The sequence below is a fragment of the Nicotiana tomentosiformis genome, chromosome 5 (assembly GCF_000390325.3).
Source record: "Nicotiana tomentosiformis chromosome 5, ASM39032v3, whole genome shotgun sequence".
Classification (NCBI taxonomy): domain Eukaryota; kingdom Viridiplantae; phylum Streptophyta; class Magnoliopsida; order Solanales; family Solanaceae; genus Nicotiana; species Nicotiana tomentosiformis.
The window spans coordinates 117531519-117558026 of record NC_090816.1 but is presented as its reverse complement, the minus strand read 5'-3'; the positions used below and the strand labels follow the sequence as shown (position 1 = coordinate 117558026).

The following is a 26508-nucleotide window of genomic DNA, read 5'->3' as shown; positions in this document are numbered from 1 at the left end:
ATCTTGTAAACATTTTTATGTCTCTTGCCTTTTAACACAACTTCATCAGTATCAAGCTTAGTGACTGCAGATTTTGGAATTGAATTTTACTTCATTTCCTTGTCACACATTTGAGAGATGCTAAGAAGATTGTGTTTAAGGCCTACCACATAATACACATCTTCTATAGCATGAGAAAGTGACTTACCAACCTTACAAATACATGTTATCTGGTCTTTTTTCCCATTTCCAAATGACACACTCCCTTCTTGGAAGACTGTCAATGACAGAAAGTTTTTCTTTTCTCCAGTCATATGTCTTGAGCATCCACTGTCTAGATACTAGTCTTGATTGTTCCCTCTCACTTTAGCCTGCACCAGAAATCACAAGTTAGTTTTGGGAACCCAGACAAGCTTGGGTCCTTTTTTGTCTGAAAATGGATGAATCAGATCTCTTCTTTCCCAAAAGGGGAGAGGATTAGAAGCTATTTTCTTATTAACCTTAATCCACTTCGTATGGACAAGAGGCTTAGCTTTTGGCTCCTCTTCCTTCTTCACATTTTTAGCAATACCAAAGATGCTTCTAAATTGGGCGTGAATTAAGGCACGACAAGTGTCTCCAAAGTGTTCTACCTTTCCACAATGAGTGCACATTTTATTATCAGAAATTCCTACATACTTTGGATCAAACTTAGGAACAGGTTTTCTATAGCCAATTCCAGATTTGTTAGAGCTACAGTTTTCATTCAGTCAATTCAAGGCATCAGAAGATCTATGCCATTTGCTTAGTCTAGAGAGTTCATAATTAACCTTTTCTAGATTTTCTTGCAGGATTTTATTCCTATACTCAGCATCACAAATATTGGGGGTTAGCCCTTTTTAATTCTTTTTCAAGCTTATCCTGCATATCACTCATTTTTCCCTTACCATGTATATCAGGAGACTTCTGATTCTTAGAAGTAAGCTCAAGAACCTGGTTCTTAAGGTCTTTGATCATGTCCCTCTATATTAGCTTTGTCAGATTCAAGCTCTTTGAGATCAAGTTTGACATATTAACTGATCATTTCCAACACTCATTTTATCCATTTCACTCATCATGGTCACAATTATGGCCATTATTTATTTTTTAAACATAGCATGAATGTTTTCTTTCAAGTTAGAGATACTTACCTGGTTTGCTTCATCTTCAGTTTCCGAATCACTCATGGCCATCATTCCTATCACTTCTTCTTCTGTTTGGGATTCTTCAATTATCATCAGTTCCACTTTGATGTTTTCATCTCCAAAGTCAGGTTTCAAGGTCCTCCATATAACATGAGCAGAGATGAAAGAGGACACTTTGAAAAGAATATTTCTGCACAAGCTTCTGTAGAGTAGGTCCTTTGATTTAGTATTTTTCTGGACTAGCTGGTGATCTTCATCATCGTATTCCTCTTCTCTCTTGTTGCACTTGTTTCCTTCACAATCCATTTTGGTCGGGAGAATTGGTTCATGACTGAAAATTACCCATAGGTCAAAGTCAGTGGCCTGAAGAAATATTTCCATATGTAGCTTCCATTCATCATAGTGGTATCCATCAAACAAAGGAGGTCTTCCAATGTGCATTCCAAATTATACTGGGGGTTCTGTCTCCACAGCCTGGTGTTCATCAATTACAGTATAGAGACTTATAGCCTCATCCTCCTTTTCTTTCTCTTTATCACTTACACTATCTTCATATTCTTCTAAGAAGGCCTGCTTCATTACTTCAGTGAATCCTTCACCTAGGATTTTTCCTTTGTTGGAACCCTTTTCTCTCATCTTCTCCCATTTCTCTTTTTCAGCTCGTTCTTTCCTCCACTCAATTTCCTACATTGGGCAGTCCTTGACCATGTGATCTAGATTGCTACACTTGTAGCACCCATCATAATTAGCTTTGTCGGTCTGCTTAGTCTTACCATTGGTCTCTCTCTTGGATGCACTTTTGAAGCTCTTCATGAACCTCTTGAACTTGGCAAACATTGCTAGTTCAGAGTCATCATTATCAGAGTCATCTTCCTCAGACGCTTTAAGAACCAAAGCCGTATCCCTCTTTGGTTCTTCCTTGCTCAATTCTATCTTTCTCATTTCATAAGTCTTTAAGTTCTCAACCAACTCATCAAGTGAGATTTTGTCAAGCTCTTTGGCTTCCTGGATTGTTGTGACTTTTGATTCCCATGAAGCTGGAAGGATCCTTAGAACTTTGCTGACCAACTCTTCCGAGGTAAATACTTTTTCAAGTGATTTCAGTTCATTAGTTATTATGATAAACCTAGTCATCATCTTCTGGATGGGTTCAGACATCTTCATGGAGAAGAGCTCATAGTTTCTCACAAGTAGTTCTGTCCTTGATCTCTTCACTTGGTTTGTTTCTTCATGAGAAGTTTGGATTACATCCCATATCTGCTTTGCATTAGAGCACGCAGAGATTTTATTGTACTCATCCGAACCAAGTCCACATATAATGATTTTCTTAGTCTTTGCATTCTTCTCCATCATTCTGAAATCTGCTCCCACAAATTCAGAGGGGTCCTTAGAAACTGCTTCATTTTATGCATTTTGTTTAGTAGGAGTCAATGATCTTCCATTCTTGCTTTCCACCAACTGTAATATTTTTCATTGAACATGGGTAGTCTGGTAGTTGATTTTCCATCATTAATTCCGGGTGGAGCACTCATCTTGCCTCCAAGATATCTCTAGGTGTTAGCCGTGTATGTGAGAGAACTTGCTCTGATACCAATTATTAGTTTGAGTATCCGTATGATTTACTAAAGAACTTAGTTCGTTACCGTATTCCTTAAACTTGAAGTAAAGTAAACACAGCGATTTTTACGTGAAAAATCACCCGGTTTAAAAGGTGCAAAAATCACGACCTACTATGTAGGATATTCAACTTCAACTCTACTAGAACAATAAGCCAAAATGTATCAATTACAAGACTGTAATGCAATACTCTCCAGTACTCCTACTACGACTATTTGATTTACAAGTTACTCTAACTTGTAAAGCAAACACTCACTCCAACTCAGTAATTATTTGTGACACTTGATTACAACTCAATTTCCTAAAACACATTCACTAGACTGACTCAAGAAGAATACAATACTGGTATTCGACTAGAGTGAACAACATATAATTCTTCAGTTGATGTGTAAAAGGATAAAATCAGAAGTCCAAAGTAGATAGTATTTAAACGCCTGGACTTTAAGATCTTCTAGGAGTCCTATGCATAGTCAGCTTCTCTTTTGATAGGACTCATACTGTTCCAAGGACTCCACAAGTTTTGAGACTCTTGTCTCTAACTGAATTATTTATATCTTCTTGGGCAACAATCCTTATCGCATGTAGCAACCTTCTTCCACCAAACTCGGCCCTGGGTAACTTTGAGATAAAGTTACTGTCCTGTACAGACGTACAATCATCAACCAGAGGAGTTGGTCCTTTACCCTGAGGAGCTGGTTCATAGAACAATTAAGCAACTACGTTGAGGACCTAGTTCTTTGAATCATTGCATTTAAACACACTTTTTTAATCATCAAAACCTCGATACTCAACACAATGTGAGAGGAAATACTTCACGATAAGCTTTCTTACTTTGGTGGAAAAAAGAGGACATCACCTCTCATGCGATAAGTTTTTAAGATAGTAATGTCATGAACATCACCCATATTAGAACTAGGGATAGTACTTGTAATTACAAGAGCTTGTTTTCACCTGCTATCTAGCTTTATGATAGTTCATCACTAACCAAATACATATGCAGCAGGCCTGATGACTTGGTGATTTTTCCGTTAAAAAAAAGTTATAGAAGTTAATACGGCAAAGGAAGGAGAAAAAGAAGCAAACTAACTAGAGTGAAAACAATGGTGCACCTGCAACAAAAATCCGATAATGAAAGTAAATTGTAGTTGTTTCTACGGGAGTGAAGAGCAATAGCAGCATCCTAACATGAAATAGTGCAAAGCTATAGTTTCAGTTTTAGATAAATCTTGTAATGTAATAAGCTGTGATTTTCTTGGAAACTAAAGTTTTAGCAGTTTGGTATGACATATCGTAAGGGCACTGATCTTATACATAACAAGAAAAAATAGTGAACAAATATCATATCATATCATATATCATATCATATCATCACATTACCAAAATGTCCACTAAATATTAATAGACCTTTATACCCTTATTAAATAAATAAACTATTTTTTATTATACTCTTTAGAAGCTAAACTATTCTTTCAATAGAAATGTATTAATGGTTAAGATCAATTCATAATAAAAGTCTTTATCATGATAATGATGTTTAGTCTCTTCATTTTCCTGCTATTATTATACTTTTAAAAGCTATCACTTTCTTGAAATTGTTACAATGAACAAACCGTACATTTCCATTAAGCGTATTGCTAAGTTATTGATTCATAATATATGTATTTAAGGCTTACTTTTCATTAATGCCTTTAATTGATAAAATATATTCTCATTTGATTTTGTTACTGATCACTCATAATATTTCTCTGTTGACTTTTCGTCCAGATAGTGATCTTAATAGTAGTAACTATTTTGCCTTACAGGAATATTGCAGTTTATCATAAGAAGATGAAGAGGAAAGATCAAAGGTTACATATTTTCAATTAATAACTGCTTCTTCTTCTTTTTTCCCCGACTATTTTGATCAAATTTTCTTAATTGTTTATGAGATTCGATTGCATGCATTGTTTGATATTGTAAGTTACAACCCTACAAGTGGACTAATATTGAAATTCTTTTTTTGGGTCATTAATTAGGTTCTTAATTTATGAGCAAAGTCATGAAAAAGACCAAGGTTTGCTTGAAGTTGTTGATTGATAGCAAAGCTCATAGAGTTTCAAGAGTTCTATTTGCTGAAATTGAAAAAGATTTCGTTGATCTCTTATTTAACCTACAATCATATTTACAATTGGATATTTTGAAATTTTGTTTCTTACTTTTTCGACTTTTATATTGGATCTATTATTAGCTTGAATTTTTTTTTTTATTTTTTTTTTTTTTGCTAATTTATTTGATTGACTTTTTTTAAAGATGTACTAAAGAATCTCCTTTAGTTGTGATTTATTTTGGTTTTATACTTTTCCTTTTCAGAACCTTTTATTTATTTATTTTCTTTTTAAGAGTTTTAAAGTGTAAATGAGCATATACATTTTTGTTGTGTACATTTTGGAGAATTCATTTAATTTTAGGTGGAAAAAAAATAATGAACATAGTGAACTCTAAGGAGTCATGAAGTTATGTCCCTTGAGCTTCTAGCTCCAACTGGTTCGAAGAAGATGATATGTTTTATTTTTTATTTTTGTGTTCTTTATTAGTTCGTCAAGTTATATTTGTAAGTTAAATTTCCTTTTATTTTATTTTTCAGCCTTGAAATTTGCTACATTATTTTGAAAGAGTTTTAAGATTTTTTTAGTTTTCTGTGGTATATTGAACCATTATGCTCTTTATGTTTCTTCAAGTTTCAGTTTTATGTTAGATTTTATGTTCTTGAAATTTGCTAACTTTCTGAACAAGATTTTGTCGGCTTTGCGTAATTTGATGTGGTTATTGTTAAATTTTGACAAGATTAATGTGAACTAGTGTGAACATTTGAAGCCTCCTTTTAGGAAGAAATTGATAAATGCAGTTTTTACATCTAACTGAACTAGTTCCAAATTCAACTGTGCTACCAAAGCCAACAAAACTCTAATGGAGGAGTGTTTCACGACCGGAGAAAATACCTCATTATAATCAATTCCCTCCTTTTGAGCGTATCCTTTGGCCACCAATCTTGCTTTGTAGCGAACATCTTCTTGGTTAGGAAATTCTTCTTTCTTTGCAAATACCCATTTGCACCCAATTGTTTTCTTGCCCTTCGGGAGATTGGCCAATTTCCATATGCAATTCTGATGAAGGGACTGCATTTCTTCATTCATGGCAATCCTCTACTTATCTTCTTCTGAACTTTGGAGTGCGTCTTTATAAGTGGTAGGAACACCATCGGCTACAATTGAGGTTGCACAAGCCACCGTCTCTATGAGACGAACAGGTTTCTTTATTGTTCTTTTTGGCTTGCTGGTTGCTATTGATTCAAGTTATTGTTGGGGTTCCTGAGTTGGAATCTCCCCTTCCACTGACTCTTCTTCCAGGGAAAAATCTTCTATTGTTTTCTCGTTTTCTCCCTGTGTTGGGAAAATTAATTTTCCCTCAAACTCCACCTGCTTTGAATCACCATCAGTTTGTTTGACATCTTCAAATGTCACCTTATCTATTATGGCAGATTCATCAAAGGTAACGTCTCTACTGAATATAACTTTTCTTGTCTCTGGATACCATAATCGGTATCCTTTGACTCCAAAAGTAATCCCCATAAATATAGCTTTCTTTGCCCTCGGATCCAATTTTGACTCTTTTACATGATAATATGCAATTGAGCCAAACACATGTAAAAAAATTATAATCTTCAGCACGTTTTCCATACCATTTTTCAAATGGTGTCTTGCCTCCAATAGCGGCAGATGGTAGACGATTAATGAGGTGGCATGCATATGTTATTGCCTCAGCCCAAAATTCTTTGCCCAAGCCAGCATTGGACAACATACACCGAACTTTCTCCAACAAAGTCCGGTTCATGCGTTCTGACACTCCATTCTGTTGTGGTGTATTTCTGATGGTGAAATGTCTCAAAATGTCATCATTTTCACAAATCTTATTGTAAAGATCATTTTTGTATTCTCTACCGTTATCTGTGCGAAGACACTTTATCTTTCTGCCTGTTTGAGTCTCTATCATCACCTTCCATTTGAGAAAAATTCCCAGTACCTCATCTTTGGTTTTCATAGTATACACCCACACTCTCCGGGAAAAGTCATCAATAAAGGTTACAAAATAGTGTTTCCCACCTAATGAAGGTGTTTTGGAAGCACCCCAAACATCAGAGTGAACATAATCTAAAATACTTTTAGTATTATGGATTGTTGTTCCAAATTTAACCCTTGTTTGTTTTCCCTTGACACAATGCTCACAAAACTCCAATTGCAAGTCTTTACTCCTTTTAACAATCCTTGATCTGATAAAATTTTTAAGGATTTTTCGCCGGATTTCCTTTATTACCACTAGTGCACCAGGGTTAAATTTGGAACAGCAATCCATAATACCATATGCAAGTCTCATTTTCTGCAATGACTTTGAGCCCCTTTGACTCTAGGGCTCCTACAGAAATGAGATTTTTCTTCAATTCTGGTACGTATCGAACATCTGTTAATGTTTTGATCAATCCATCATGATTCCTTAATCGGATTGAACCAATACCATATGCGGTAAGAGGATTGTTATTTGCTGTGTGAATAACTCCACATTCTGCTTCTTGAAAATCAACGAACCAGTCCTTGTTGGGACACATATGATAGCTACAAGCTGAATCCATCAGCCATATGAGCACAGTTGAATTTGGAACTAGTTCAGTTAGATGTAAAAACTGCATTTTTACATGGAGACTTGGAAGAGAAAATCTATATGACTCACTTATTATGAGAAATCCCCTTCGTACTACAAGTCACCTTTACCTCCTCCAAAGTATTAGCAATCACCAACTTATTACAAGTCTCCACCTCCGCCACTACAAAGAATCTACAGCTTCCTATAAATCTCCTCCACCTCCACCAAAATACTACGAGAAATCACCTGCAACGTACAATTCACCACCTCTACTAAAGACAAATGAAATATTACCATCATACTATTCACCTCCACCACTCGAGAAGTACGAGCAATCTTCCACCTATTCTTTACCTCCACCCCCATCATCTCCCCCGCCAACCTACTATTGATATTCATTAATTCTATCATTTCAACCATTTCCTTCACTTCTAAATTCTTTTGGTCCTCTTATTCTCCATTTCCTCTCCCAACATCTTATGTATGCTTCCAAAGGCTTTGCTTCTTTTGTGTTTTCCTTTCTTTTAATAATTTGTCATATGTATTATTTAAGATTTTAGTAAGATCCTTGAGATCTTCTTCAGTTTGGCTCAATGTATCAAGATTCTTTTTGGTGTAATCTCGAGAGTTCTACTTTGCCTAATACTATCGTCGTCTTTGTCTAATACAGTTTGCTCTAATTGCTTGAATTCTTTCATTGGTCTATAAGTATACACCTTCTTAAGAATACACATTTTTAAGAGATTGTAAAGTATTTATCAACTTCTGTTAAAGTAAAATTATATATTATTTAAATAAACAGAACAAGAGAGAAATAAAGATACATTTGAGTTTATGCAAATGCATCTTCTTAACAATTCTTTTTCTAACATAGAGCTGAGTGACCACATAGATGAGCCAGGAGTATTGACAGTTTTCTCTTCAAAGACTACTCTTTTCATTATTAATTGTTTTGTTTGAGATGCAACAAAGTTTCAATTAATTAAGAACATTATTTTTAGTCTTATAGGAAAATAATTACAATTTAGATAATGCAAATTTAATAAATCGTTACCTTATAAAAAATTACACAATGCAACTCCAGCATTATCGCTTCCAACAAGTTAATAAATTGGCAAATAACTCACAATACTATGTCAATGTATTTTCGAAGAAATAACTGGTGCAATGTCAAGGTAATTTTGCACTAGTTTTGTAACGTCAATGGCAATGGTAGACCGAAAGTATGACGTAGGGCATAAATAATCCTTTTTACATAGTAAAGGGATATTTTTTACCTTTTTCCCCATTTAATAGGTCAAAAATTCGATGCCTGTTCCATAAATGCAAATTTCATTCATTGTCCGGTTGAGTACAGTAGCTTACCACACTACCCTTCCAGCCCAGAAACGATATCTGCTCAAAACAACACTTACTAGTAATGATACTACTGTATCATAACTTTAGTTTCTCTAAGTTCCAACTTAGCTTACACATTAGTTTACTTTAGCTTAACACCCCAAAAAAACCAAATCATATTTTCATGCCGTAAGTAAAAATAAGCAGTCTAAAACCAAAGAAAGAATAAAAATGTGATCTGAAATTGACGCCTCGAACAGCCCCATCAATAATAAACAACTGAACTGAAATCGAAGCATCGAACAGCCCCATCAAATTTTATTACTTTGCCGCAAACGAAGACATGTATAACAGATTCTTTATCTTACAAGGAATGAGTTAATACAAGTGAAAAAATCAAGAGTGACTCCAAATACAACAGACGGCCAAAATTGGAGCGCTGAGGGCTGAGGATGACCTACTCTATTATGTACATTCGATAAGCATTCATGTATCCTAGTATACTGATGACAAAAATGGATTTTGGGAAGTAACATTGTACAAGTGTGTAATGTCAGGTTGGATCGTTGAACCAATTGCTGAACAAGCCGCACTTTCTGCTTTACTGCTTTCTGTTACACTTCTAGCAGTAAGCGGCATGATTCCCTCGGGGATAATGATACGAATAACCCTCTACGAAAGTCTAAATTTTGTCACAGAGAAGTGTGATGGATCCGGTTTGATGCAAACCATGTACTCTAATACTGGAATTAAAGAATATCACCTGATCGGAACAAATGTACCTGAAATGTCAAGGAATATCAAGAGATGTGTCAGATGACCAGTGAAGATCGACTATATCATATATTCAGCGCAAAAGGGTCATAATGGTCCACAACAAAATATTTGCCAGTCGAGAGATAAATCTGGCAACTACTTTGAGAGACAAAGGAGAGATGTATTACTTATACAGTTTCAAAAGAAGATAGAAACAGAACAAGCCTAAGCGGGCATGGAAGAAAACATACCACAGAACCTGAAGATTCAATGATCTTAGCACCTTTCATTTAATTATTTATTTTTAGACCCTCACCCCTTTGTTAGCTAGACTTAGCACACACTATCAGTAGGAAATGCACATTTCAAGCAACAAGTTGTATCACCAACTTTTAGCATATTTTCAACCAGGTCAAAAAAGCTACATAGTTGCCCAAAGAAGCACTATAAGAAGCTTCATTTAAAACCCTCTCCCCTCCCAACTCCCCACACAGCGAGAAATAAAGAATAAATGAGGAAACCAAATGCTCAGTGCATAAATAGATGGATCGACGATTTATGCGAGAAAAGTGCAAAAACATAAAACAAGAAAGAACTTAAATCAAACAAAAGAAAGTGGCACACCTTTGGACTTGTATATTGCTAATGGGCACTTTCCAAGTGGGTTCCGACCAAGGCATCCAATTTGACCAACCAAAATGCAACTGCAGATGAAGTCTGGGGTATGCTTGAAAAGCTTGCAATAATTTCTTCCGGGTCATAATTCGATCCCAAAGTATGAGCAGATTCACACAACCAATCATCATTGATAGCAGTGACAAAATCAGCAAGAACCTACAAGGTATTTCAAAATAGAAGTCCAGTTATGTGAGACTGATAAGGTCAAGTTTCTAAGTAAATAATCTCAAACGCAATATGGATCTAGCAACAGTTGGAAGGGTATTGTTCTAGACTTTACGGATCTCTGCTTATTTTTGAACTCCAAAATGCGACTCCTGCGAAATTAAGACCAATTATCAAAAAGATACTGAAGGACAGGCAGTATTTGTCACCTGTAAAATCTCTGATAAAGTTGAGGCTCTGCGCAGTCTTTTGATCCAAAGATTGTGGGAAGATCTTCTCCAAGTAGCAACTAGGGCATCTTCAGGCATTACTGACTGCAACATTATAAATGATAAAACATAAATCAGATTTTTAATTGCAAAAACATAAGTTGGATGGTTAACTGCGTGGCACTTCACAGAACAAGTAACTTTAAGACTATGAAGGTGCATATCAGGTAGTTTAAGTCTATTTTCAATTTCAACTCAGCTATCTGATGCCTGTCTTGCTTTTTCTTAGGCCTGTTTGTACGCACCTCAACTAATCCACCGGAGAACCTGTCGAGCCCACAAACACAGGCCGACAAGGTAATCCTGCTTACCAAGGCTGGAGCAGTTGGGCTCACACCAAGTGTTCTAATTGGGAGTCAAATCTGAGATTGTGAGGTTGTTACTCACATGCTTCAACCACTAGGCCATGCCCAATAGGGACCTTATACTGCCCAACTTGCAGTAAGCAAGACATGGAAAGTAGTTTGTCTAGCTTGTATGTGGACAACTTGGACAGGAAGAAATAGAAGAACATGAACCTTTTAAGCAAGATATGCATACCACTCAAAATGATACAAGTATCTCATGCATTGTAACATATCTAACCTACTCAACAAGCTCAATAAAGGGTTCTTGTGTATTTGGAGCACTTTATATTTGTACTTTTAAAATGGACACTAAAATATGGACATATAATACTAGCTGCAAAAGCATTAGAATGCCTGCTCACCTCAATTGCATGTACTGCAGCTTTAAGTGACTGCAGTTCCGATGGGAGAATTTTATGCTTTGAGAACTTTTCAGGGTCTAGGTTCTGCCTACATGTTGCAGTATGAATGGTATATCTTTCTTCAAGATCAAAATCAAGCTCGAACGTAGTGTGGCAAATCCTGCAGTGCTTCTCATCCCTCCAGTATAGATCATGACACTGTTCACACCTTGCAAGTGAATCAAGATAAGACCTTTTCCCACATTTCACAGTGGCAAGATTACAATAGAATGATGTCCATATCCATGAGTCAAAAGCTTGAGCATTGTTCCATTTTTCTTGCTGATGTTCTCCTTTCCTCCCTACAGGCACCTGCGAACCAGTAGAACCATTGTGCACTTCAACCAGGCCTAAGTTGTCCACATCAGAAACTGCAGATGATGAACTATCTTCCCTAGAAAAATTCCTTCCACAGAGAGGTGATTGCCTATCTCCTAAATCATTCAGCAAATTCGACATTGCTCGGCAAAGGAAGGTTTCCCGTTTCTCCAAAGATGCAACTAGAAGAGCCTCTCGTGTACCTCTACGGTCCAACGCAGACAACAAAGAGCATAAAGACTGCAACCAGATTAAAAACAAAGGGAAAAGTTCATTTCTTGAAAGTTGTTGCAGCTACAAACATAAGAAACAGAAGTGCCGAAAATATACTAAAGTACCTCTTCAGTATCAATCACCTCCCAGTGACCATCTTCAGAAGATTCAAAATAAATCCTCCTGTGCCCAGGATCCAGATCATTGCAAGGGCCCAAGAAAATCCAGTATCTATTGTACCTACGGTCAGAACCGAGGAAGATAGACTGCATTGGGTGCAAATCGTCTCCAGCTTCCAGTTCTTTGGCATTCTTTGCAGTGCTAGGTGACTTATTTTTCTCCCAGATTTGTGACATTGATGCTGAAGAATCAACAGGTTCAAGTTCCAACGACACTGTTGAATCTTGATTACTATAAAGTCCACTATGACTTTGTGCTTGCCCAGTCAAGTAGGATGACTTTGCTGATGACCTCTTTATTTTTCCACCAGAAGCATGATGAATCCTCGCAGGAGCATATTCTACACTGGACGGCATCGGATCCTGCAGACAAAACTTGTCACTAATTAAAATGCACAAAAAGAAGCCGATCTGACATACAAATGCACTTCTTTATCTTCATGTGTTAGTGCCGTGAATAACGGCAATACTCATACAATATAACAATATCTTCTTTTTATCAGTACTCGATATATAGCAATATCAAAAGAAAGGATCGGTAACCAACAAAGAGACAACAAATACAGGCCTATTACAATAGGAAGACATGATTTTTCCATGGACATGGAAGGAAGAAGAAAAGAAAAGGGCATCTACATGATGCTTTTCATGGACTGGCTTCAACTGTGCCGTCTAACAATGATCAGCAACCTAGTTCCACAAGAGCTTCTTTACATTGGCAATTGAACAAAAAGGAACATAGTTCTATTCGTTTGGACTGCCTATAGTTTCACACACTTAAATATACTTATAAGTTATAAAGCACCAAGGCACTGCTAATCACCATGAATTAGAAACAGATGAGCTTCCCCCTCAAAGTTGTTAACTAATGCGACACACTATATTTTCCTACTCTTTGGGGGGGGGGGGGGGGGGTTGAGATAACCAAGAAATCCGTTGTTTCCATCTTCGGAACTTGATGGAAAATGGTTACGCCCTTCCATTCTTCTCCATTTAAATACTGGCAAGGTCCAGTAGCCAGTATTTGAACTCGTGATGTGCACCTACTGCACATTCCCAGTTGTATTACCTTCGTTGTTACTTGTTAAACCAAAGCCCTAGGAGCGACTCGGTTTTCTTGACTGCAACAGCAATCCATCGTCCTCCACCAGAAATAATGTAAAAGTTGTAAGGCTTCTATTGATGTCTTCAGTTGACCTCTTGCTTTACCTTTTCCTTTTATCTCTTTTGGTTGTTAATAGGTCCAGAGCTGTTTCCTTGTTCATGTATTTTTGTTCCAGAGTAACAGTACTGCATCAGCAGTTATAGAGAAGGGTGTGGTTTCCTTATCTACCTTTTGCCACCAATTTTCAAGGTTTATCTTTCAGCTCAGAAGTTTCTCAGAAATTTACCTACTAGCAAAAATTAGTTAGCATGCTCATGGAGACAACAAAATGTGTTAAAAGGCAAAATTGAACACAGTAAACGAGACACGCAAATAGGAAGGCAGAAGAGTTTGATGGCATGATAACCTTTTTCCTTTAGGGCATGATAACCTAGAGGGTAGAGTTCCTTTAAAGGACATAATGGACTCATATCGAACTTTTTACCTTCTCAGCGTTGCTGGATGCAGCAGTAAGAAGATCAACCAATGCCACCAAGGCATTCAGCTTCTCTTCGATACCTAGATCTGAATATTCACCTTCCATCAGCCCCAACAACCATGCTTCTCCTGAGTAGCTTTCATCAATTTCAGTATTTACTGTTGACGAACTGTTCCTATTTTCAAACTGACATCTCCGTCCAGATTCAGCTGGAACTAGTTCGTGGGACTCACAGTCTGAATTATCTCTGATGTATCCACTAATAACCTCGGCGTCATCTCCTTCGGAATCTGAGAAAGAAATTTCAGATTCCTCTGAAGAAGGATTAATACGTAGACGGTACCCTGAAGATGAAATCTTTTCAAACAAGGTAATGTCACTAGAAAGGGTTGCGCTTATTAAATCTTCTAGCTGAATGGTTGTTGCTGCCAGATTCAATTCAACAATCTTCAAGACAAAAGGAAAAGATTCATTAACCGAAGCATTTATGATGTAAAGAAGGCGGTGCTAAATGATAATAGTAAGGACCAGAATTAACATCCACTTACAGATTGCAGTTTTGCCAGCTCATGAACTTTCATTCCATTAGTTCCTTCAATTAGCAGAATGCTAAAAAGTTCGCCCTTCAGTGTACCACGGGTTAACCCATATTTGGCCATCAAACTAACTTCCTAAGAAACAAGAAACCAAAAAGAACAAAACGAAATGAAAATTACAGAGTAACATCATGAATCAAACAGCAAAACTTCCTGCAAGACACTCCTCCGAAGGATGACAATTTGCATTATTAGGTGTCGTAAGATTTAAGGCTTTTTTCAAGAAAATATCAAGACTAATAACAGTTTATAGTTAGCAGGATGCTGAGCCGTTCACTAGATTTGCCATCACATAGAACAGAGAGAGTGCTCTGCCACATAAAAACAAAAACACTAAGATGTGTATGGGGCTTTCTGGAAAGAGTTGAATTAGATAATAAATAACAGTATTTGTCCACTTTACTCCCCAGTGAAGGCTCGGCACTTCCAACAGTTTATATCTTACAATGAAATATGGCCACTTATAGATCGAAAAGCCTCAAAACACCCAATGACAACTTGACATATCAAAGATGCAAGAATACAATTAAATCAGTAGACAGAAGCTGAAGTACCTTGCTGAGAGCCTCCTGAGGTACTCTACCATGTTTGGACCCAAAACCAGCAGCAACCAAGACTTGCCGTAGTATCTCTGTCCATGTTAAGGCATTGAGAGAACTTATCCAGAGTTTCAGACTAAATTCTTCATGTTCAATCTGTGTTGAAATAAAATAAGTGCTTCCTCTTTCAGAATATAGCAATTAGCACACTTCAGATTTCAAAAAACAGAGATAACAGAAGTTTGTCAGCAGAATAGACAAGCATATAAATAATCAAACGGCATATACCCTCTCAAGGGAACGAGATTAGCAAACCCATTACACCATTTGATATCCATGGATTAATCATTTCCCAGGACCAGTATTACCATTGCAACTGTGGAAGAAAAGTATCTGAAGAATGCATAGAGGGAGATTGCATGTAGAATATACCAAATGTAAAAGGTGAATCTAGGACCTATACCTTTCCTTTAATTTGTTTTTGTGATAAAATTATTAAGGACCATCTACCTTCATTACATGCACTTCCTGGAGAATTCAAGATTATAGGCCCGTAACTTTCCCTTTCGTCCCATTTTCAGTAAAGTATAATTCATGTCAACTCTCTGAATTGATTCAAGTATAAGCAAATATATACTAATATGCTCCAGGATACTTTGTACAAACTTATAGGGTTAGGCGTATAGGTGTAGGTCAGGGAATCACCCCAATAGAAATAGAGTATAAAAGTGCAGCACAAATTGTGGGATAGCTGATGACATGATCAAGTTCTCTTTTTTAACATTTCTACCATATTTTAGATTCCTTCCCCTTTCATTTTCTGAAGCATCATTGTTTCTCCCCTTCTCTTCTCTTTATTGTCCTACCAAAGTAGTGTAACCTCCTTTGTAGCAAAGTGACAATAATCAAATCAATAATCCACATTTTGATTGAAGTTCTAGGAAGCACTAGCCAGATAGCAAATACATACAAATTGCAGTATAAAAATTGTCTCACAGCTGCTTCTTAAAGACTCAAACTCATGTTAAAATAAAAAGCCTTAAAAGTGCCAATGGATCTGAATGCATGTAGACTCACTGAGTGAACCAATCCCAAGAAATTGCACTTTCTGCTTGCTTGATGAATTAATCCACTGTCAAGCTGAATTTCAACATCTGCCAACAGAAGCTGGAGAAGGGCTAAATGAACTTGACCAAGGAGCAAGGAATTCTGAAAGCAACAAGAATCATATCAAAATCGGAAAGTTATAGACATCTGATCACCATCTTCAGAAGCAGCTATCAGGTCTCAATAGACAATGATGGAGAATAACTAGTAGAGGGCTGAACTTACTTTTTCATGAAACGCTTGAGCAAACTCATCAATTGTGATGGAACAAATATCAATTCTTGCCGCGTATGTACAAAGAAAGTAGAAGACCTGCAAAAACAAACTGCATATTAGCCCATATGCTTTTTATAATGGACAAAAGGAAATAGGAAAAAAGAAAGTAAGCTTATGTTAAGTAAAGTATCAAAATGCAAAATGCTTCACCACTTTTATGGATCATCTTTGTGCAACTTTATTGAGAACAAGAGCAGTAAATCTTTTTAACAAACAGTACATTAACAATGAGGCATACCAAGTGAGCACTAACCATGACAATCTAATATTCATTTTTTTTATTTGTATTAGCACCATGACTCAGCAAAAAATATTATTTCCCGAGTACCTTGAAAAGTTTCTTGACAAGCTCTGGAGAGGAATCCCACGGTCGAATGTAGATAGGCAGCTTCATTATTACTGAATCCGGAGGAAATTTTGGAAGTAAACCTAAAGCATTAAGGAATTTTGTTAGACATGGATTGTAAATCTGTATTCAGAGCAAATTGATGACTGGTGAATTGTGTAATATCACTTGGTCACTGACAGCAATTAGACCATATAATATAACAATTAACTAACATTTGCAAAGAGGATAGAGAAAAAAGAGGGGGCCTTATTCTACCTTTGCAAAGTGAACAGCCACGTAGTCCATTGTTTGCGAAGTGTGTACAGCATGTTAATGAGTTAGGTCCTGCTTCCAACTCCATTAACTCAAGTTCCTCATCATCCACTAGTGACTCCAACTGAGTAAACTCTTCTTGGCACTTCCTTTTTTTGATAGGTAAGACATCTTGGCACTTTCTCTCTTCCAGCGCAAGTTCACATTTTTCCTTACGAGGCAGCTTCTGCTTTTCAATCCTTTTATTCTCTGGCTGCAATTATGAAATGCCAAACTAAAATCAGCCAAACCACTATATATCAAAAAAAGCAACTCCAACCACTAACAATAGAAGCTTTTCAGCATTAGCAAGACTAATACCTTTCTGCTTTTCACGCCAACCTTCTTCGTATCCTGCAATTTCTTTTCAATTTTTCTCTGCATATAGAAGTTCAGCTAGCAATTAACAACCTTCGCAAAGAATCAGAAAGGGAACTTGGAAGACATGCATGTACTACAAATTGCTAACTAAATATCAAAGGCATGGCCTGAGGCTCAACCAAAATAGACTGACGCTGCAGCAACTTCTTCTTTCTCTCTTTAGCACTCTCTCCAAAATCAACACCAGTGGGGACGTCTCCGGCATCAGGATTTGTTGCCCGCCAAACTGTCATCAAACCCTTCCCCATGCCATGTTTTCTAATTGAAGCCCTCTTCTCAGTCATTAAACCTTTCCCAGTGCCATACTTTTTCACCGAAACGTCTTTTGTTGTTATCAGACCTTTCCCAATACCATGCTTCTTAACAGGAGGGCTACTTTCACATGAAGCTCGGCAATGTGAGTTGGCAGGTGCAGAGACCTGGTTTGGAAAAAAAGGTTAAATACAAAGAGAATATAACAAACTGACAATAACTAATTGTTGATAATGAGCAGTTAGAGGATATGAACATTTGTCCTGGAATCTATCTTGCCTACCTTTCTCCTCTTAGTCGCTCTTTGGTTTTCTTGGCTCGCATGACTAGAAATTCTGGAACCTGATCTTGGAAGAAAAATAAAAGAACAAGATTTAGTACAGCAAGTATACAGAAAGAGGTAACTGGCAGTCTGGCATTAATCAGCCATAGAAACAAATAGAAGAGGAAGATGTAATAGCGTTCCACAATGACAAGTGGCTATTGTCTAACCTTTCCTACTCTACTCATTACCATTAGAATCATCTCTTCATGTGCACAGTTATAAACTTTGAGATTTGTTTCCTTTTATCCCTCTTCTCTCTATGTGCATAGCAAGGCTAGCCATTGGAGCATCAAATGCCAAGCAATGTCATCTATCAGCAAAATTTTGAATATTTGAGTCAAATGCTCATAGGTAGATATATGTTGAGAAGAAGCTGACCCACTTCGCTTTCGCCTGAGCTATACTTTCTTCCTTTGGAAAAATCAAACAACATTTTTTTTTTATGTATGGATAAATCAAATATAATTTCATCGATACCACGCCAAGGCACCATCCTCCGTAGCTTCTTTTTCTTCTAATCAACTGTCCCTTAGCTCCATCCTGATATCATTTCAGCTACTGTCCTAGGCTAACCCCTTGGATATTGAAGGTTGTAAATGACAGGCACAAAGTTCCAAAGCAAAGTCTCGACCCCCACCCCCCCCCACCCCCAACCCTCAAAAAAAAAAGACACTTATCATGCTTTTTGCACATGCAACACTGCTCCCCACCATAAACCTCTCTTCCTAAGATTGTCTACCGTTGGATAGCTCCCCAAGCAGGACACTATACAAAAACATATAGAGAACCTACTGCAGATATATAGTACTGAATCCATCGCCGCCTCCTGCCGAATCTGATAATATCTATCTAGCTCTATACACACAGAAACAAACACACAAACGCACACATATATGTATATATGGATTTAAGTTATATAAGTGTATTATAACCTTTGATAGCAGGTAAATACCATATTTATCAAATTACCAATTAATGTTTATCAAGAGTTTTACACTGACAATGCACAGAACTTAAACTCTATTTTAGACTGACTTCAATTTACACCGAGTGTGACCAAAGTCAAAAGAAGCTGTAGCGTCAGTAGGGACGGACTCAATTGCTTATAACAGATTGACTTCATTCGCTACATAATCCCGTAGCTATACTTTTAACCAGAGCTACAAATGGAACACAACCATATACAAAACTATCACCTATACAATCAACAATCAAAAGCTTCATAAAAATTCACACAAAATGTGAAATGAATTTTTCTAGACAAGTTACCTTTCTTCTGGCGGAGACAAAAAGCATTTTCAGGAAGAGAATCAAATTCTTCACCAAGTGGAGGACCGTCCTTTCTGAAAATTTTAGCTAAAATATAATCCCGTGAATACAATACCTCCTGAAGCCGAAGTCTATAATCATCCTCATTTAAAAACTGTTTCTGCTGTTGCTGTTGCTTCCTTTTACAATTCTTCTTTTTAGTGCAATTCACTGATTTTTCAATTTGGCAATTACTCTTCACTGAATTCTGCTTGCTCTGATTTTGCTTCTTCTTCGCCGCCATAGTATTTTCAGTTGGGTTCAATCAGCCATTAGAGAAGCAGAGATAAGACTCTGTTTTTAACTCTATGAGAGTTTGAGAAAATGGAGAAGATGACTGGGGTTTAACAAATGTAGGGTTTTGGGTTTAATGTTGGGATATTTTTCTATTTCCACTTATTTTAGTAGCTTTTTTCTTTAATTGTTCTGGAGTTGTTCGAATAAAATATCCTGAGATTGAACCGGGGTCAGTAATGCACCACATGTCGACCGAATCGGTTTAACACTTCACTCCGGTTTGAGAAGCTAAGATGGGGGAGAGATCGTGAAATATGTACAAAACAATAAGTTATCAATTTGTCTTTTTATTTTTGTCCAAAATAAGTATCTATTTATATAATCAAGAAAAAAATTTATTTATTTTTTCAAAATTACACCTATGTACGTATCTCTAAAAAGCCTTTTACTCTTCACATTAACTATGCTGCAACATTTAATTAAGGATAGTTTAGTCACACTAATTATTTTTATCTAGAATTTTATATTTTCTTAATGGGTGTGTCCAATTCAAATTGGTCACTTATTGTGAACCGGAGGGAGTAAAGTATTATTTATAGAAAAAAAATCATGGAAGAAAAGCTTATAGCCTGTTTGGCCAAGCTTCTTCGGAGGCAAAAGCGATTTTTTTTTGTCAAAAGTATTTTTTTCTAAAATTAAGGTGTTTGGCCAAGCTTTTGAAAGAAAAAAAATGCTTTTGATGAGAAGCAAAAACAGTTTTGAAGAAGTAGAAAAAAATAACTCTTCTCCAAAAGTATTTTTTGAAAATCACTTTTGAGAAAAATGCACTTAGAAACGGTTTTTTAAAACTTGGTCAAACAATAATTGCTGCTCAGAAGTATTTTTCAAATTAATTAGTCAAACACAAACTGTTTCTTACCAAAAGTACTTCTCAGAAAAGCACTTTTGAAAAAAAATACTTCTCAAAATAAACTGATTTTTGCAGATTGGCCAAACGGGCTATTAATATTGCAAACCCTCTTTAATAGTATAATTCTATTAATAGGGAAGGTAGAGTGTACGCAGATATCAACTGTGCCTTACGCATGTAGAGAAACTATTTCCTATAAAAGTATAAGATGGAAGACGGTGTTTATAGTAATACACAATCTTTTAATAATAAAAGTTGACACGATGTGAAAATATAGGTTGCACCGAAGATATGGATAAAAGTTAAAAATTGTATCCTTCAAAAATATTTTTCTCTGAAAATATTTTTCTCACTGAAAATATTTTTTACTAAAATAAAAAATGAACGTCATTTTGTTTTACAAATATTTCATGGATTATGCAACTTTTCATGTTTCGATCAACATTTTGATATTATTATCACTCCTTAATACTTAATAGTACAATACAAATCATATACTTGTATCCTATAGTGTACCTATGTCACTATATAAATATCCTTCCGTAGGATGTCGTGATAGCACCTAATTTTAGGGACTAGGTAAGCCTAACATTTACTGAAATAATAACAATATTAATTAACAACTCACAAATACGAAATAGGAATCTCTATACAATACTTACAATTCCAAAACTGGTAGTACAAGTTATAACCTCTACTGAGTTACTAGAAAGCCTATAAATACAACTGTTTTGAAGTAGAGATAAAACAGTGCAAGTACAATATCAGAAGGTGACTCTGAAGCCTGTGAACGCAGCAACAGGTTTACCTTGAGTCTCCACAGCAAGATCCGTACTGCTAGCGAGCGGTCAGCTAACACCACATTACCTGGCTCTGCATAAAAAAATATGCAGAAGTATAGTATGAGTACACCACAGTCGGTACCCAGTAAGTATCAAGACTAACCTCAGTGGAGTAGTGACGAGGTACAGTCAAGACACTCACTAGTCAAATAACCTGTGTCATACAAAAATAATCGAAAACAAATAGCAGTGATAGCAACAATAATCAACTAGTTATATAAACAGGAAGAACACCATAATTATTACTCAGACGAATAAGAAAAACACAAGTACAACCAATTAAATAAGTCTTTCAAATATAAATCTTTCACATATAATTATTTCGAATAAATACTCTCCAAATGTATTTCTTCAAATAAATATCCTTCGAATATAAAACTCTTTCAAATTAATATCTCATGTCATAATCATAAAATACGGTTCTCAACCCCCTTTCATATTCTCGCGGCACCTCGTGCCCATATCTCTATCACAACCGCACGGACGACTCTCGTGCCAAATATGACAATATATAAAATCCACACGATTTAATTCATTTTCAATAAAGTAAGGTTACAGTTTTTAAACCAAGTAAGAATTCAACAAATAAATGAGTTTAGTTTAGAAATAGTTTGAGTGAAGAAAAATGATATTTTTAATTTAAATAAAATATAAAATAATCTACTTATTTGGATGCAAAACTTATTAATTTAAAATATAATAGTAACTTCTTTTATTTAAAATAACTCAGTCATCAAAAATCGGTAAAAACCAGGAATATAAATCTTCAAAGTCTCATACTAAAAAATCCGAGCCAACACAATACATCAAGGAATACAAACACATATTAAAATCAAATAATACATCACGGAAGATCACAAGGATTTACCTATCACAGAAATACAAAATAACTAAAGACAAGTGCAACCATAGAGAAATGTCAACAAAGGGGCACTCCCGAGATACCGTCTCGTAATCCCAAAAGTAAATGTGCAAGAACAACAATGCCCTCAGGCCATCACAAGTCATCATAATTCAATTTCCGACATAAACCACCTTATCTCGTCACGTGCGCAATAATAAAGTAAATGCCCGCATTGTCTCGCAACACGCGCATAATAATATTCCCACATTGTCTCGTCACATGCGCAAACTCTCTCCCCCCCCGCACACACACACACACATATATATATATATATATATATCGCCTTGTCACGCCGCATGTGCATAAATCAATAGTAACAATAGTACGGCAGAAACCTCGTGCAAACACCCGAACAAACCTCCCAACAATATCACGCGTCAATATCACAATATCTCATAAATTGGATCTCAAGTGCTCAAATATCACAACATATCATAGATTGCACATAAAGTGCTCAATATTACAACTTGCCACAGAAATCTATAATATATTATTTTCCACAATAAGGAGCCCATGGCTCGACCATAATGTGCACAAAAACCTTAACAAAATATCCGGGAGTGAACAACTCAACAAAATAATATTTCACATAAAATCAAGGTGGCAATCACACCAAATCATCATATAAAAATAAATTCAACAAAGAAGGATTTAGGCATGCCAAATAGAGGATTTAATAAGTGCCAATAATTTTCAATTTAATACATAAGAGCGTTTAAGGATTTTAACCAATGTAATTTGCACATATAAACTAAGTACGTACTCGTCACCTCGCGTACATGGTTTTCAATTACACAATTTGTACATAAGACTCAATGCCTAAGGGGTATTTCCCGCACTCAAGGTTAGGCAAAATACTTACCTCAAACCATGAAATTATTTACTCTGTTGTGGCTTTGCAACGCGAATTAGCCCCCGAAAATCTCGTATCTAGTCACAATTAATTTGATTCAGTCCACACAATTATAGGAATTAATTCCATATCAAAATACTAATATTTTCCCACAAAATCCGAAATAACACTCCAAAAATTACTCGTGGGGCCCACATCTCAAAATCCGACAAAACTCACAAAATACGACAACCCATTCAATTACGAGTTCAACCATACTAATTTCACTCAAATCCGACTCCAAATCGGTATTCAAATCCCAAAAAATCATTTTTATGAAATTTCTATAATTTTCCCAAATTTTCATCTCAACATATTGATTATATGATGAAACCAATGATATATTCATGTATGTTAACCAAATCTGAGTTAGAACCACTTACCCCGATGAATTTCTTGAAAATCCCACGAAAAATCGCCACAAACCGAGTTCCCAATGTCCAAATATGAAACAATAACCTAACCCTCGGCTATATAGTACCAAGTCTGCTTTCCCAATGTGTGGTATGCATATTTTCAAGTGCTTCCGTACATTTCTAAGTTCTGCGGCAGCACAATTTTGAGTGTTGTCGCACTTCACTGTGACAGCTTACTAGATTTCAGTAAAATACTCATAACTTTCTGTACAAATATCTAAATAATTAATGATATACATTTCCGTAAACTAGATTCAAAGGGCTACAACTTTCGTTTTTGAATCAGCTCCTAATTCGTTGTAGATTAAAAGACATAAGCTTCCGAAATCGGACCATCGAACCTGCAGAAACCCCTGATGTGTGGCCGTAGACAAAATTGTGCGGTTCGCACTTTTCCTCTGCGGTCCGCACATTTTCATCTGCTACAGCATATTTTCATCTGCTACAACACTCGAAAATGTGCCTGAGCACATGAAATTGTGTGGTCCGCACTTCCAACATTCCAGAACAACATTAGAGTGCCGAAATGCCCAGACTCGCTCAAAACTCACCCGAGCCACTCGGGATCCCGTTCAAATATACCAACTACTTCTATAACATAACACGGATCTACTCGAGGTCTCAAATCACATCAAACAACATCAAAATGACGAATCGCACCTCAAATCAAAATCTATGAACTTTAAACTTTCAAATTCTATATCTTGTGCCGAAACACATCAAATCAATGCAGAATGACTTCAAATTTTGCACACAAGTCATAAATGACATAACGGAGCTATAAAAATTTTCAGAACTAGATTCCGACCACGATATCAAAAAGTCAACTCCCCGGTCAAACTTTCCGAAAATTCAATTTTCGCCATTTCAAGCCAAATTCCACTACGGACTTCCAAATAATTTTTCGGACACGCTCCTAAGTCCAAAATCACCATACTGAGCTATTGGAATTATCAGAATTCGAATCCGATGTCATTTACACATAACTCAAATCTCCGGTCAACTCATTTTATTTAAGCTTCAAAATGAGAATTGTTCTTTTAATTAAATTCTGAATCTTCCGAAAATCAAACTCGACTACACCCGCGGGTCATAATACATATTACGAAACTGCTCGAGGCCTTAAGTCACTGAAAGGGGCGTTAATTCTTAAAACGATAAGTCGCATCGTTACAACCTAATTGTATAATTACTATATGCCATCTACTTTCATACATGGGTGAAGTTAGAGTCTCCGTTACCGGTCGAACTCAGTAGCTTTGGTTCAAATCCTATATTTATCTTTAAAAATCTATTAAGTATTTATAAATTATTAATTTAGAACCCAATAAAATAAAATAAAATAGAATCCTTAGCTCATAGGCTTCAAATCGTGGCTCCCCATTTGCTTTCATATCCACCCATCCAAAAAAACTGAATAAATTATTATCTTATTTACTTTGACTTTGATAAACTAACCATTTGTTTGCTACAAACACAAATAAAATAATTAAACTTAGTACTCTACTTGATTTTTCTTAACTTTTGATTTAAAAAAAGGCGTGAAACTTAAATAACTCACTCATAATGCTTTTAAAAAGATTACATGGTACATACAATTAGGTCGAAAAAAATCCTTCTGGAATAAGTATTAAATTGCTTGTGAACCTTCATATACTGTTTTATTCAATATTTGTTCAATTACTCTTTTACATGCAAATATAATGTAGACATTAGGTTTGCTAGTAATGATATCCCCCAATATAACAAAACTAGTTGTCATTTCATCTGTTGCCGGAGATGTAAGGATTGATACATATAATAACATTTTTTATTTAATTGATAATCATATAAAACATGCGATATTTTAGCCATTTGCATCAAGCTCGAACTTCCTTCCTTCATCCCCCCCCCCACACAAACAGAAGCACACACTATACTAAGAGGTAAAATTGATTGGTAGCGTGTTTAATCAAACTGGTAATTTTCTCTCCGACAACGGATCTCATACTCCCCCCATAAACTAAAATTCATAACCTCAATTATTACGGAAATATTGTTCCATTTCTCTTCAATCAAATATTATTTTCAGCCTATGCTTAATCGACAACCTTCATTGGGAGTACATGCTCACAATAATTGTCACAAGAGTTTACAAAAATCAACAGTAGCTAAAACAGGTTGCATAGTTTAGTTGTCGTATGCATGTTTGTGCTAGGAATTTGTCCTGATTTTCTTACCTTATTTAGATTTATTCTTTTACTTGAAGAAAGGGTAGAATATCAACCATAATTGCTTTACTTTTCCTTAACATCTTGTTTGGATGGTTGTTACCCATTGTATCGCGTTATATTGTTATCCCAAAATAATATTTGTTTTGATTGTTTATTTAAAATTGATTGTATCGTATTGTTAAAGGCATTGTTCTGGAACAACCAAAAGCCCCATTTTATGAAACAACTGATTTGGCGTGATGGGATCGTTTCCTATTTTCTTTTCTAATTATGCCCTTACTTATTACTCCATAATTCTATTTTATCATTTAAATTTTTATTTATTTTAACTCTAAATCTCCAACCTATTGACCTACTTTGTCTTCTTCCATCTTTTCTAGAGTTGGTTTGCCCCGTTCTTTTTATCCAAGTCTCCGTTCGATTCTTTGTCTCTTTCCATCGTTTAAATTTATTTTTTCTAATATTAGTTAACCTTTTTTCAGGATTTTGCTCTTGTTTCCAAGCTACCTAATTAATGATAAATTAGTAGAAAGATGTTTTCTTAAATTATTTTTATGTGTACTTCTTGATAAATTTTATTTAAAATAATTGGGGGTATTTTAGTGAACTTATCAGTTACAGTACAATACGATACAGTCAAACCAAATAAAAAAAATGTTATCTAACAACAACAAACGATACAATCTATTCAAACATTATATCCATAAAACGATACAATACAATATAGTACAATACAATACATTATAAAACTATGGGTAACAATGATCCAAACATAGTGTAAAGGAAAATATAGATCTTTTCCATATTTGAAAGATCCCTTTCTTGGAGGAAAATATTGTGATCTTTATAAATTGAGGATCTTTACTTCGTACACAACACAATAACATCCACAATGTAATCCTTAAATGAGTTTTATTTAGGGAGAGGTTATTCTCTCGATAGTTTTTTATATTTTATATTAATTTATTATATGTAGATCAATTGACCAAA

The 26508-nt window shown here is 35.7% G+C and overlaps 3 protein-coding genes across 3 annotated transcripts; all 3 read right to left on the bottom strand.

Moving 5' to 3' along the window:
* Window positions 1–362: 362 nt before the first annotated feature.
* On the bottom strand, window positions 363–1778 carry LOC138893050 (uncharacterized). Its single transcript, XM_070176819.1, has 4 exons — window positions 1596–1778; window positions 1149–1505; window positions 836–981; window positions 363–711 (listed from the first exon to the last, which is right to left on the bottom strand). The coding sequence occupies exons 1-4, from the start codon at window positions 1776–1778 to the stop codon at window positions 363–365; spliced, it is 1035 nt and encodes a 344-aa protein (XP_070032920.1).
* A 48-nt stretch (window positions 1779–1826) lies between these two features.
* LOC138893049 (uncharacterized) lies at window positions 1827–2492 on the bottom strand. The gene has a single exon (XM_070176818.1). The coding sequence runs from the start codon at window positions 2490–2492 to the stop codon at window positions 1827–1829; it is 666 nt and encodes a 221-aa protein (XP_070032919.1).
* Window positions 2493–9051: 6559 nt separating this feature from the next.
* On the bottom strand, window positions 9052–19498 carry LOC104093676 (homeobox-DDT domain protein RLT3). The gene is made up of 16 exons (XM_009599462.4): window positions 19066–19498; window positions 17755–17813; window positions 17339–17638; window positions 17160–17216; window positions 16803–17052; window positions 16527–16627; window positions 16148–16234; window positions 15893–16024; window positions 14831–14971; window positions 14229–14351; window positions 13687–14127; window positions 12044–12460; window positions 11349–11945; window positions 10580–10684; window positions 10152–10361; window positions 9052–9553 (listed from the first exon to the last, which is right to left on the bottom strand). Exons 1-15 carry the CDS (start codon window positions 19346–19348, stop codon window positions 10170–10172), a joined length of 3285 nt encoding a protein of 1094 aa, XP_009597757.1. The 5' UTR covers window positions 19349–19498; the 3' UTR covers window positions 9052–9553; window positions 10152–10169.
* Between the last annotated feature and the right edge of the window lie 7010 nt (window positions 19499–26508).

Bases quoted from the DNA above. Each gene is read 5' to 3' on its own strand.
- LOC138893049 (XM_070176818.1), bottom strand. From the start codon at position 2,492: ATGGAGAAGAATGCAAAGACTAAGAAAATCATTATATGTGGACTTGGT.
- LOC138893050 (XM_070176819.1), bottom strand. From the start codon at position 1,778: ATGAGAGAAAAGGGTTCCAACAAAGGAAAAATCCTAGGTGAAGGATTC. The intron at 982-1,148 runs GTAAGTATCTCT...AAGCTAATATAG, and splicing joins CTGAAGATGAAGCAAACCAG to AGGGACATGATCAAAGACCT. The intron at 712-835 runs GTGATGCTGAGT...TGAAAACTGTAG, and splicing joins AGGGCTAACCCCCAATATTT to CTCTAACAAATCTGGAATTG.
- LOC104093676 (XM_009599462.4), bottom strand. From the start codon at position 19,348: ATGGCGGCGAAGAAGAAGCAAAATCAGAGCAAGCAGAATTCAGTGAAG. The intron at 12,461-13,686 runs GTAAAAAGTTCG...TTTTGTCTGCAG, and splicing joins CATCCAGCAACGCTGAGAAG to GATCCGATGCCGTCCAGTGT. The intron at 11,946-12,043 runs GTACTTTAGTAT...ATCTGGTTGCAG, and splicing joins AGGTGATTGATACTGAAGAG to TCTTTATGCTCTTTGTTGTC.